This window comes from Pediculus humanus, genomic scaffold (genome assembly GCF_000006295.1).
Source record: "Pediculus humanus corporis 1103172107447 genomic scaffold, whole genome shotgun sequence".
In the NCBI taxonomy this organism is placed as follows: Eukaryota; Metazoa; Arthropoda; class Insecta; order Psocodea; family Pediculidae; genus Pediculus; species Pediculus humanus.
The window spans coordinates 29,206-43,216 of record NW_002987068.1 but is presented as its reverse complement, the minus strand read 5'-3'; the positions used below and the strand labels follow the sequence as shown (position 1 = coordinate 43,216).

The following is a 14,011-nucleotide window of genomic DNA, read 5'->3' as shown; positions in this document are numbered from 1 at the left end:
AAATTTTATAAGGTACCTGAGCAATTTAAAGCCAATTTATCAAATAAATCAAACAGTAAATTTTTTATTTTAATACTTTTATTTCAAATAATAATAATAATAATAATAGTAACAAAACTACTGGTGGTAGTAATAGTAGTGGTAGTAGTGGTAGGGGTAGTAGTAGTCGTAGTTTTAACATCATTTAAAAAACAAATATCATAAATTATTTTTTAAACGAATTCGTATAAAAAAAAATTTTTAAAGGAAAATCAAACGTTATATTCATTATTGTTATTATTATTATTATTATCATTATTATTATTATTATTATTATTTAGAAAAGGGAAGGCTCGTGTATGCTCACCTAACTTATAAAAAAAAAAAAAAAAAAACCTACAAACAACCACAAAAAAAAAAAAAAAAATTTAAGTGAATTTTTCCTTTGTTTGTTCGTTTGTTTGTTTCTTCGTATATTTTTCTATCATTAGATGATGAGTGTTGATGACGTCATCGTTCATTGAGTACGAAAAATAAATACGTGTTTACGTGTGCACGTGTAGGATTGTTTGTGTGCGTGTGAGTGTGGGTGTACGCGTGAGTGCGTGAGTGCGTGCGTGTGAAAAAGACAATATTTAATTCTATTTATTTTTAATAATTATTTGAGATTTGAAAGAAATTTCGATATATTCCTCCTCACCATTTTTTTCCTTTTTTAGTTTAATTTCTACCTTTGAAATTAGTTAGAAAAAAATAAATTATATGAAATAGTAGTAGTAGTAGTAGTAGTAGTAGCGGTAGAAGTAGCAAAGGTAGCCATAGTGATGATGATAATAATAATAATAATAATAATAATAATAATAAGCAACGGTCAATTAGTTTAAATAAATAACTAATAAATGACATTTTATCGGGAGTAAAAGTCATTACGTAATCGTTTTTTTTTCCCTACCGATTCCCCGCCCCCCCCCCTCCGACAAGTTTAATTTTCGTTAAACCCGTACGAATGATAAATATTTAATTATTATTATTATTATTATTATTATTATTATCGTTTTATTATAAAAAAATTAATTAATCATCATAATCCAGCGCACAATGATCAAAAGGTTTATATCTTTTTTTTTTGATTATTATTATTAAGTAGAGGGAGAGAGAGAGAGAGAGAGAGAGGGAAAAGATGTCGTGGGAATGAATGAATGAATGAATGAATGAGTGAGTGAACGTACGGAATTAAAGTGAATTAGTTACGTTTTTTAGTTTTTCTTATTAAAATAAAAAATATAAAAAATAAATAAAAAAAAAATTTAATAATAATTTTGTTGAGATTTAAATAAATAATAAATAATTATTTTATTTAAAAAATTAAATAAACCCAATAAATAAATAAATAAATATTATGTTATATTTAATAAATATATATATAATAATAATAATGATATAAATAATAATAATAAAAAAAAAAAAAGAGTTTAAAAATTGTAAATAATTTTTAAAAAAATTTAATATTTCTTTATTTAAAAATTATTATTAATTAATTAATAATTATTAATTATTTAAATATATATATATATAAATAATTATCTTTCCGATAAAAAGTAATAATAATAATAATAATAAAATTGTTTTTATCGTTAAATGGAATTTTTGCACAAGAAAAAAATTTTTTTTTTTTTTTTTCCCTAAGAAATAAGTGTTTCAAGTGCAAAAATCCCATTTAAAAATGATAATAATGATAATAATAATAATGATGATGATGATGATGATGACGATGATGATGATGATGGTAATGAAAATTTTATTAAAATTGAATTTTATTGTAAAAAGAAATAATATATATATATAGTTAGTTAACGATGATAGCATTTTAAAATAATAATAATAATAATAATAAAAAGGAGAAAAAAAAAGTTCTATTTAATAGGCAGTTAAAGTCTTTTAATAATAATAATAATAATAATAATAAATGTAATTTTTTGCTCTTTCAAAAAAAAAAACGTTCAATTTTTGTTCTTTATTTATTAATAAAAAAAAAAAAAAAAAAAAAAAAGAAATAATTTTATTTTTGTTTTCTGTTTGTTTGTTTGTTTGTTATTAAATATACCTTTTAATCGAAAAATAATACAGGTGAGATTTTAATAATGACAGTAATAATAATAATAATAATAATAGTTTATTTTTTTTTTAGAGAAATGCTTATTTAAAAAAAAAAAGCAAAGTTTTTAAGAAAAAAAAATATTTTAAATATATTAAAATACATTTTGATCATACCAAATATAAAATGATGATAATAATAATAATAATAAGCTAGAGTTAGACAGGTACAAAGACGATAGGATTGTAGAGAAAAAAACAGAAAAAGAAATCGATTTAATATTTTTTACAATTTCATGAACTTATTTATTTTATTTTAATTATTAAAATTGTTTGGCTCACATCATATTTCATGTATAATTTAAATATTTAATTAATTACATTATTACCTTATACCTAAAGTAAAAATATTTTAATATATATATATATTTTCCATATCATTTAATATTTTGGCCAAAATCGTATATATATATATATATATATATTATTTATTTATTTATGTATTTTTTTTTTTTACTGCTTTTTGCCTTTTTTTTGTTCTTTATCGTACATATATATAAATAATCATGCTCGTAGATTAACAAATAATTAAATAATTTGGTATTACCATTAATTATATAAAATAATTTTTTTAAAATTAAAACTAATATTAGGGAATTTGAGAGTGTCACGTGACATATTCATTGATTCGTTTTCTTTTTGGTAGGAGATAAATTATCCCTTTGACCTGTTATTAATTTTCTATATGCACTCCTTGTTAAACGACGATTATTTTCGTTATTATTTATCGTGCAAATATATTTAACATCCTCGTTTTCCCCATCTAGAAGACTTGGACTTTTAGGAGAATTTTTTTTTATTATTATATTTTTATTCGTCGATTCTCTTTTTTCGCCATTTCCAACATTTCGACCGTTACTCGAATCATTGCTTTCGTTCGTATTGCTGCTAATTCCATCTGCACTTTCATTATCGTATGTTTCGATTTCGCATTTGACAACAATAGGATCGCTCCTACCGCAATGTAAACATGGCTCGATTGTATTTTCCTCTTTTAATTTTAAAAATTTATCGTAAATGGTTAATGTATTCTTTCTCCTCGATTCTATTGAGTTTTTATTTTGTTTTTCACAATTTAAAATTATTGTTATGCTGTTATTTTTATTAACTTTTATGATTCGTTCGTGTTTATTTGTGGAGTCTTCTTTCAATCCTACATCCTGATTTGCTTCAACTGAATTCGTATTCAATAAATTATTATTATTACTATTACTATCAGTATTAGTATTCGCATTGGTAATACTATTATTATTATTACTGTTACTACTATTACTACTATTATTATTATTGTTGCTATTGATGTTGTTGATATTATTTTCAGATTTAGTTGTTGGGAGAACTGCATTTCTAAAAAAAAATATTCGAATTATTAATGATTTTACTTTTGGTTACTAAACATTCAGAGAATGCTTTAAAACTAAATCTTATCTTACCGATTAATTACTTTCAAGTCATCTAAAACAGATTTTCTTTTAAGGTCTTTTTTCAATTCTGGAAATTTAGATAAAATGGCTTCCATTGTCTTTTTATTTTTAATCAAGTGTCTGTAGGTTGTGAATAAATGAGGTTTGATGTTTCTTAAAAATCTGTTTTTTAACGACTGGTATGTTCTCGGAGGATTTTTCTAAGAAACCAAATAAATTATTACTTATGAAAAAACAAAATATAAATCCTTCATAATTTCATATTTGACTAAATAGAGGTGAAAAAAACTTATTTATTTTAAGAATGTGTAACAAATCAAAAAAAAAACAAACCTTTTTTCGTTCCAAAAATTTCCAAAGGGATATCGATGAAGTTTTATTAATATTCGATGATTTTAAAATAAAATTTAATATTTCTTCATCTTCACTTTTGGTATAAGGCAACCTAAAACATTATTTTTAATTACTTACTATAAAATGAGAAAAAATTATAATGGGGAAAAGGGAATAAACAACTAACCTGGCTTCCTGTTTGTATTTAAAGTAATCTAAAACTAGTTCATCATCCTCTGTAAAAAGTACGATTATGTTTTGTGATTTTTTGTCATTGAAACAAAAGTATTTACTAAAAATAAATGTGTGACATACCTGATATTTCATCAAATGAATCATTATCCTTAGAATTAGAATGTGGTTCTGTCATTTTTAAATTATTAAAAAAAATTTTTTTGATTATTGTAATGTTATTTAAGTATAAGAGTATTATAATATGAATTAACAAAATTATAGCAATTTACAAACCAGGTTCTTTTAATAAGGGATTTTCTTTTGCCTTATTTGTAAAAGCATTATCGTCTGAACTCTGCACTGAATCCGGGATAATATCTATATAAAATAAAAAAATTGTAAACAACAATCAAATCAATAAATTAATTAAATGTAATTTAATATTATTTAACTGTCATAAATCTTTTATGCAATAAATAATATTATATTGTAAATTTAAATTATGTACTATTTTTACCTGAAGAGCTAATAAGGCTGTAATTATTTAAAAATAAATTAGGCATTTCTTTTTCTGTAACCCCAGATATTATATTTGTATTGAAAACAGATATTATTTGAAATAACTCTAGACATAAAAAAACGGTTTAATGTCATAGAGTAAAAAAACGCGTTTTTAAAAAATTGCCGCGGATTTTATTAAAAAAAAAAAAAAAAAACATTAATCCGTCAGTAATTTTACTTTTGTGAAAGTGTAAAAAAAATTTCTCGTTTTTAATTAATTATTATAATGTATTTAATCATCGAAAAAATAACAAACAATTAAAATTTTCATTTATTTTATATATTTACAACATGAAACATGAAGATAAATAAAGGTAAATCGTAAAAAAAAAAACAAAAATTATATTCAAAGCTAACTAAAAACAAATTACTTACAATTATTATTATTATTATTTACATAAAAAATTTATTTGTTTAAAATAATATTGTTAAATTATTTAATGATATTATAAATTGAAAACATTATCATTAACAATTAATTGTAACAGTTAAAAAAATATTCAATCAAATAATTATTGATTATATAAAAAAATTAAAAAAGGTTTAGAAAGGCCATTTTTAGATAATTTATAAATTATTTTTACATAATGTAAATAAAAATTTATGTATTTATTTTTAATATTTTATTATTTCAATAACAGTAATATAAGTAATCTAAAACAAACTAATACTATCAATACAAAATATTAATAATAATTTGAGTTTATTAAATAAAAGATAAAAAAATTTTTTCTAAACAATCACTACTTAAACTTTAATAACATTATATTATAAAAATTATTAATATTATTATTATTATTATTATAAAATTATCAGACATTTTTTTTTTTTTATTTGTTCATGGTTATTCGTGATGTACTTATAATAAATTTTAAACTGAAATTTTTAAAATTAATTTAACAAAATTTTAATGTTCTCTTTATAATTATTTAAGATATTCATATAAAACAAATATAAACTTTTGAGCAAACAACAACAATGATACTAATAATAATTTATATATGTACTATTAGTTTTTACAGTGAATTAATGAAAATTTAATATTTTAACTTTTTTTTTTTAATGTTTTTTCTGAATTCAACAATCTTTCTGGTATGTAAATAACAAATTTTAGTAAAATGAAACAGGAAAAAGGAAAAGAAAATTATTTTTCTAAACATCTTTTTAAAGTAATTAATTTTGTACAATTTTTTTATTTTATTGACAAAATTTTATATTTTTATATTCATTTCAGGCGTCACTGGTTTTACAAACTAAAATGAAAACAGTCAAGAATTATCACAGTGGGTTGTCCATTCATCATTTATTCGAAATTCCTGGATAAAAATTATTTTTTATCAATTACAAAAATTAAAAAAACAACTAATAGACAACCATTGGAAAAATATAAGGTAAGTTTATTTTTAATTTATTGTAATTTATATAATGTAGGAAATTTTTTTTTTTTTTTTTTTAAACTAAAACTACTAACATAAATGAAAAAAAAAGAAAATACTTTTAAAATTGAGATTCTATATAAGTTTCTTATTTGTAAAAAAAAAAAAAAAAAAAAAAAAAAGTAAAGCAAATAAAAGTTGGGGCGTTCCATTTTGCATAAAAAAAAAAAAAAAACCCAACTTAAAAATAGAATGTATAAGAAAAACAAAAAAAAAAAAAAAAAAAAACAAAAAAAACTTTAACTAAGTATTGGCCCTTTATAAAACTTATAATTGTTTTAAATACATAATTTCTTAAAGATCAATCAAGAATTGAAAAAAAAAAATAGAATTGACTTTTATTAAAGTTTTTTCTTATAAAAAAAAATCAATTCGAAAAATACTGTAATTTTTTTTTTTTTTTTTTTTTTTTTTTGTGCACTATGGCAGTCTTGGAAAAAATTTTGTTTGTTTGCTTTTTTTTTTTCGTTTTTACTTTCTTAACCTTATAAAATAGTTAATACTAATACTAATACTTAAAACAAACAAAATTGTGTGATATTTATTTTGTATTATTACCAAATAATTTGATTTTGTAAAAAAAAAAAAAAAAAGGAAAAGGAAAGGAAACAGTATTCCAAGGAATAATTATTTTTCTGGAAACAGAGAACTATAACTTGGTGGAAGGTCTTTATCTTCGGATATGGGAGGGGCAGAGGGAGCTGTTGAATTAGGTAACATGTCACCATAAGGTGAAGTATTTTCTTCGAAACCTCCTGAATTTTGAGTTGTCTGATTCATTTCCATTCTAGATTGTCTATTTCTGATTGGTCCAAAACACCATAATTGCATTCTACGACTTATCCAAACGCAACAAGCAAACATAAAAAGCACTAAAATTATTGTTGCCACAGCTCCTATGCTAACCTATAACAAAAAAAGGAAATTTTTTTTTTTTTTTTTTTTAATATTCTTATTCGTTAAACATACTTCAAAGCCTTGATTTCGATGATGATTTCGTACCTTAGTTCCTGTACCAGAACTAACAATTGTTTTAATTTCTTTTTTAATGTCAACATTTCTACAATAATCCTCATCTATGCATGAAGTGTAGGGGCAGTTTTGAATTTTATCCAATGCAAATTTTTCCCATATCCATTCGCAAGGTTTGCATTGCAAGGCTTTTTCTCTTCTTCTGCATTCTATTCGAAAGGGAAAAAAAATTTTGTGTATAAAAAGCTTCATTATTTATAGTAATACAATTTGTTTTTACATACTAACCAAACTTAAAAGCGGTGAAAACTATATGTATCTCCAGTTTTTCATCTGGTTTTAATTTTTCTTTTGCAATGTATATTTTGACTGTTAATTCATCATTTGCAATGAAAGCATTTTCAGATACGGATGAATTTTTAAATATATTATCAAATTCTAATGGGTTTGACGTTTCGGAAAAACTCTCTTTGGGTGTTATCTTTCCACAAAATTGTTGTTTAATTTTGTTTGTTTTAAAAAATATTAATGTGGTTCTTTCATAATAATGCATTTCTACATAATCTTTACATTGTCCAGTGACTGGATTTTTACGAAAGCTTAAATTTTGAATAACTGCATAGATACCTAAATTTAAAACAACCATTTTTAAAAAATTATTAGTCAAAAATAAAAAATTCATCTACATTATAAATGGGTAGTAACACATAAAAAAAAAACTAATAATAATGTTTAAGTAGGAATGTTATAACACATTACCATTAAAATCGGAATGAGGATAATATAGTCAAAAAAAAATCTCGACTAGGAGAGGTTAAGGTTAAAAAGGTTCCAATTATTATTTTCAATCTAAAAAAAAAACATTTTCATTTCAACTGCATAACTATTGAATAGGTTGGCTTGATAAAACAAACAAATTTCAATATAATTAATTTAATGCATTTATAATACATACCATATCTTGGGGGTGCCCTTACTGTAAAAGTACAAGAGAAAGGATATTTTCCAGACCATCTTTCAAAGTAATCACCCTGTACAAGAGCTTTTGCTGATAATTCTTCTTTTTCCAAATAAACCACAGAAGTATTATCATAATCCCTTAAACTACATAGTTTTGAACTTTCTAAATACACTGATAAAATAAGAGAAAAAAATATACAACACTTACATTATTTTTATTATCAATAATTCATTTTACTTTCAATGCAAATGCTTTTCTATTCTATTAAATGTTTGGTAATTATAAAATTACCAAAATTGAATTTTCATTTTCAGTATTACAATTGAAATGAATTTTTTTTTTTTTTATTCTTATTAAAATTTATTTTATTTATTAAAAAAGAAAAAGAAAAATAAAAAAGAAAAAAAAATTAATGTAATTAACATTTAAATATTTATTGTATAAATATATATATATATATATATATATTTATATATATATATATATATATATATATAAACAATTTACCTTTTTTATATGGAACAGTTTTATTAATTAATACTATAATAATAAATATTTGAATAATAATTTTATTTACAAATAAACACCGTGCCATTTCATAGTTATTATTTTTTTTTTTTTTAATTATATTTTTTTTACTTGTTATTATTATACTTTTTTGTCGAGTGCAGGTTAGGTAACTGTTACCGTATATTGGCAAAACTGACGTAACCGTTTTGACGTATTAAAAGTTGAAAAAAAAATTTTACCAAGTTGTTTTTAAGAGTAAAACTTAAGTTAAAAATAATTACCTAATAAAAGACCTTCAACGTTTTTTTTTTTTATAGTCATTAATCATTTATTAATTGTATTTAAAAAAAAGTTTTTTGTGTTTTTATTACTTTGCAAACCGTTTGATATTAATTTTCTATCGAAAAAAAAAATTTAAGTCGTATGTAATGGCGTTCGTACTAATTAATTGAAATCAACGTTATAATAAAATAAAAAATGGCTGACAAAATCAATTCGACTAAATATTATAATTTTTCATTTCGATTGATAAAATTTACAACAAAAAAAAGAAAAAAAGTAATTACGATTTAACACGATATCATTGGTTAAAAAAATTTTTTATTAAAATATTTCTAAGAATTTCTTCTAAAAATCCCTGAATAAAATTTTTATTTAATTTCGATGAGATTTCTTGATAGTTTTTAGCTATTTTGCTTTGCGATGTTGGAACATATTGTAAATAATTAAAATTTTCTACCTCTTGCAGATTCCTGATACGATTTTTAAATATTTCACTGTTTAACGTTTTCCTGCGAATACAAAAAGAAAAAGAAGAAGAAATTATTTACAAGTTTAAGAAAAAAAATGATTAAGATGGCGAATAAGAAGAATCCCAAAATCAAGCAAATGCGGTTACATCATGATGAATTGAATTACCAAAAGATTTTTTCTAGGGTAAGTTTAATTTGTGGAATACATTCAGGTTCAGGTATGATTGGAATGTTATCAAAATTTTCAATAAATTCTTCACCGGATTTTAATGTTAATTGTTGAGCTAGTAGTAATTTTTGATCAATGTTTCCTCTACTTATGATATTTGTATTGACAGTTAAAAACAAATGATGTGATTTAGGCACATCAGGAATTTCAACTTTGGGTGCCTGAAATCATTTGAAAAAAAACACACACACACACACAAATATATTCAAAAAAGAAAAAAATCAAGAGTTAAAAAAAATTTTTTTTTTATAATTACTTCAAATGTTGTTCCCTTTTCAGTTATTGTAAAACATTCTTTACTTTTTCCATTAAAATAATTTCTAAAAAAATTAACTGATTCATAATATTTTAATTTTGTATAGTTAATTATATCACAAGGAATGGAAAAACTAAGAAAAGTTGGACTGGAATCACTTGTCAAAATCAATGTCAATGGTACTGTTTGTCCTGGTTCAACAATACCTGATTTTGGATGTACCTGAGCTGTTATTATGGATTTCACATGGAAGCTTATGAAGAAAAAAAAATCACTCATATCAATTACTAATATTATTATTATGTTAGTAAATATTATTTTTACACTGTATACCAAATTAAAACATCTTACTCGTGCCAATGATAAGCCCAAACATCAGTTGTTGATATGTTGGTGATTAAAAAAATTTTTTTCACTTCGGAAAATATTCTAAAATAAAGTATGTTAAAAAAATTAACGTTTATAACTAAACGTATCTCTTGATTTCGTAAATTAGATTTTTTTGGAATCGTTTTTTGAGGAGTCAATTCTTTAACTTGTTGAATGCTTGCCGCACCCTCACCATTCAATCGTATCGTCGTCGAAACATTATCTTGAAAACATAAACTATATTCGGCCTATTAAAAATAAAAAATGTTTTTATAATGCACTAACTCCATATTTCTAACAAAAATAATTGTTTTTTTTTTTTTTTTTTTTTTACATAGTAAGGTTTAGTTTCGATTGGTTTGAAAAGGAAAGCTAGCGGTAGGCACGAAAATGGCGGAATCGTTCCGTTAGGATTTAAACAATCGAAAATGTTATGAACGTCATATTGTAAATGATTCGACGATGTCATATTCAAAGCATAACAAACTGGTTTATTCGAATTATTATACAGCCAAAACAACTGAAATAAAATTATTTATTGATAATTTTTACTTCCGAACCAAGATTCGAATAATAGCCTACCATAATACCTGAAGAGGAGGATCTTCATCTCCTATAAAAATCGATTTTAAATTTAATTCTGGATGTAAGTACATGGAGGCAAAGTTTACATCTTCATTTGGAAGGCTAACAATTTCATTTTCAAGTATTATTTTTCTATTAAATGGTAAATTCATAGTCCATTGTACTCGACAATTTTTCAGGCTTGTATAATTTAAAATAATGTGAATAAGTGTTTTATTCGAGGGCTACTGATTAAAGTAAATCGTAGTGTAAATAGTAATTAAAATAAATGGAAAATTTTTTTGAAAATGGTTTAACCGAGAACTCACTTCCAGGTTTCCTTCTGCTGGAATCATATGCATCATGTCCGTGTGAACGCATTCATTTTGTAAAATGGGATCACTTTCGTTAAAACCGAAACAAGAACAAATAACATTTTTCTCCAAACTCCAGTGAGCGCATCCAAATCTTTTGGCTTCGACCAACATTGTTATTACAATGGGAAAAGAATTGATTTTCACCTCTGGAAACCTCCAGTAAATTTTCTTTTCAGAATCTAACGATTCCAACGCTTTATTTAACCTACGAAATTTAATTTCGTGATTGAAATTTTTTTTAAAATGAATAACTCGAATGTAAGTAAAATAAAAATAAATTATTTATAAAAAAAAAAAAAAAAAAAAATTTTAAAGAGTTAGTAAAAGGGATTTTTTATTTAAGGTGATTGAAAGAATCCGATACCGATTGATTGACATCATTTTCCATATCCAATGTGGACTGAAAAGAGCTCCGCCATTTTCAATTTTTAAATCAACAATTTGAAAAGTTGGTAAAACACCTTCGAAGCGAAAAAAAAACATTCTTCGCGGTTTGTTCGACGGAACAGCATCTTTTGATAGACTGTCCAATATTTGACATAAAATAGCATATTGAAAAAGATAATTGCGATGTGGAATCACGGTAACCTAAATAAAACAATGCGACAATCATGTTTATTTATTGTTTATTAATTGTACAATAATCAACTTACTTCTATTTCTGTGCTACTTTTTCCAGGTACGAATCCTCGCGAAGGAGTAACTTTAACATTTTTATGTGCATCACTCTCAGGAAATTCTCTGCTTTGAACCACAAACAATTGATAATTAATAATAACAGGTGAAAAGTTAAACAATTGTACTTTAATACTTTTTTCTTTTTTATAAATACATTCACCAAAATCGTAAAAACTCGGCGTAGCCTGACAACAAACATGAATTTAATTTATTTTGAAAATTTAAATGAAAAAAAAAAGGAAAAGGAAAATTACAACTCACGACTAAATATCCAAATTGTGAAGAACCTATTAATTGTAATGTTATTGTTTCTTCATGTTCGGATTCGGATATGGAAGTAATAACGCATTCAATATAATCTAAATATTCCCATGCAACGACGGGTTTGAATACAGCTTTTAAAGTAGTGGAAGAATTAGGTTCAACGACTCCATTAGGTTCTGGAATTTCAATCCAACATATATCTTCGGGAATAATAATTTTATACCTTTAAAAACATTCGTTTAAAGTTTAAATAAAGGATTATGCAGATACGTGATTCAAAATAAAATAATAATAATAATAATACTTTAAATAAAGATTTGTAGGATTTTCAATTGGAATTATTTCTTCCGTTTTCGATCCTGGAAAAGTGCATTTAAACGTGTAACAATTGTTATCACCAAAAATTAATTGAGGTACTTCGACGATCGTTTTTAATGTTATTATAGTACAATCCGTTTCTAAATTGTTATAAATAATTTTTATTTTTTCTTCGTAGATTCCTTTTTCCGTTTCACCATTGAAACGTATCATGAGTAATTGATAATCTTCGATTATGCATCCAAGCATGGGTTGAACGGAATAACTTCTGCGTGAAAAATCGAAGAAATTTCTTTTTCTTACCATTTAAAGTCAAAAAAAAATTGATTAGAGTCATCAAGCATACGTATTCTTAGACGTTTTTATAACAAATGAAACCGGAAGATGACCATTTCTTTCGATCATTACTGAACCGTAAGCGATTTCACCGGGAGTGCAAGGACGTAAATTAATACATTTTGGAAATACTGTACACTGAGGAATCCAACCATAAGTACCAGAAGGAAAAGAATGTCCTGATGGATCAATTTAAAATTTTTAAAAGGATGCAAATAAGAAATAATTAATTATTGTTCGAGAAGTTACCGATAATTTTAACGGTTGTCGTCATAGGAAGATAAATTTTATCATTTTTATTATTTTCATCGCTCCAATCGCTGTATCGGAAAATTCTTACGTCCATTTCCACGTGATGCAATTTATCGGAAGTTAAAGGTGTGAAATGTATTGTAAAATCAACATTTGTTTCCGGTAACAAAATCCCTTTCGTCGGTTCTATTTTAAATTCGTTATTTACGTCTTAAAAAAATAAAATATTTTTTTATTAAATTTATTTATAAAAATCTACGAGAAATTTTCTTTTTTTTTTAATTTTACCACGTGACCATTGATAATAATAATGTTGAATTTTAGATAAATTAACTAGAGTGATTGCTTTTTTCATTTCCGTTAAATTTTTTATATTTATAAAATGATTCGTTAAAAAAACTTCATCGGATGCGTAAACTACTTCATTGATAGTTTCCGGAAATAAATTTTCACAATTTTCTTCTGATTCCTTTGGGAAAAAAAATTAATTTACATTTTTTTTTTTCGTTTTAGGTTTTGGAAAGCAGAAGGAAAAACAATTTTCACGGGGAAAAAAAATTTTTTTATGGAATTGACGTGAATACAAACGCAACAAACAAACTAACATCGAGTTTATCTTGACATTTAGCATATTCTTTCAAACATTTTTGATAAAGTAATAATTTCCTTTCTGGAATTTTACTATTTTTAAGTTTTTCAAAATAATTTTCGTAAGTGTTTTCACATATTTGTTTTGTGGAAAATTCAAAACGAATAGATTTTAAATTTAAATGCTGTTTCGGTTTATTGATTCCCAAAATATTTAAAACTATCGGTTTCTAAAAATAAAATAATAATATCAAAACAAAACGATATCACGTTTAAATTAAAAAAAGATTCCACACGTGGAATTTAAAAAAAAAAAAACACGTGGAATTAATATTTAATCATATTTACGTGATATTGTATGAGACCGTAAATCTGTTTGTAATAAATACCACGTTCTGTAGGTTTAAATATTATTTTTATATTTATTTTCGATCTCGGTGGAATGACGCCATGATTTTTTGTCAATTCTAACAAATCGTTTTCGGTATCCAAATCGAATAAATATTTCGCATCGCATTTTGTTG

General features: G+C 23.6%; 2 protein-coding genes across 2 annotated transcripts in view; both read right to left on the bottom strand.

Moving 5' to 3' along the window:
• Nucleotides 1-2,753: 2,753 nt before the first annotated feature.
• Phum_PHUM095400 (uncharacterized protein) lies at nucleotides 2,754-4,627 on the bottom strand (the record flags this gene model as incomplete). Its single annotated transcript, XM_002423866.1, has 8 exons — nucleotides 2,754-3,307; nucleotides 3,341-3,480; nucleotides 3,567-3,757; nucleotides 3,891-4,002; nucleotides 4,078-4,126; nucleotides 4,206-4,253; nucleotides 4,359-4,424; nucleotides 4,582-4,627. The coding sequence occupies 8 exons, from the start codon at nucleotides 4,625-4,627 to the stop codon at nucleotides 2,754-2,756; spliced, it is 1,206 nt and encodes a 401-aa protein (XP_002423911.1).
• Nucleotides 4,628-6,688: 2,061 nt separating this feature from the next.
• The window catches only part of Phum_PHUM095290 (uncharacterized protein), a gene marked incomplete at both ends in the record, with an annotated part of 7,912 nt that continues 589 nt past the window's right edge, over nucleotides 6,689-14,011 (bottom strand). Inside the window, 18 exons of the mRNA XM_002423865.1 lie at nucleotides 6,689-6,967; nucleotides 7,064-7,242; nucleotides 7,322-7,660; nucleotides 7,989-8,165; nucleotides 9,463-9,646; nucleotides 9,925-9,994; nucleotides 10,093-10,347; nucleotides 10,693-10,919; nucleotides 11,004-11,256; nucleotides 11,416-11,639; nucleotides 11,705-11,914; nucleotides 11,991-12,216; nucleotides 12,373-12,579; nucleotides 12,658-12,826; nucleotides 12,897-13,085; nucleotides 13,188-13,368; nucleotides 13,505-13,717; nucleotides 13,836-13,954. Of these exons, the coding sequence (XP_002423910.1) occupies nucleotides 6,689-6,967; nucleotides 7,064-7,242; nucleotides 7,322-7,660; nucleotides 7,989-8,165; nucleotides 9,463-9,646; nucleotides 9,925-9,994; nucleotides 10,093-10,347; nucleotides 10,693-10,919; nucleotides 11,004-11,256; nucleotides 11,416-11,639; nucleotides 11,705-11,914; nucleotides 11,991-12,216; nucleotides 12,373-12,579; nucleotides 12,658-12,826; nucleotides 12,897-13,085; nucleotides 13,188-13,368; nucleotides 13,505-13,717; nucleotides 13,836-13,954 (3,701 nt within the window). The remainder of the gene's footprint in view (nucleotides 6,968-7,063; nucleotides 7,243-7,321; nucleotides 7,661-7,988; nucleotides 8,166-9,462; nucleotides 9,647-9,924; nucleotides 9,995-10,092; nucleotides 10,348-10,692; nucleotides 10,920-11,003; nucleotides 11,257-11,415; nucleotides 11,640-11,704; nucleotides 11,915-11,990; nucleotides 12,217-12,372; nucleotides 12,580-12,657; nucleotides 12,827-12,896; nucleotides 13,086-13,187; nucleotides 13,369-13,504; nucleotides 13,718-13,835; nucleotides 13,955-14,011) is intronic.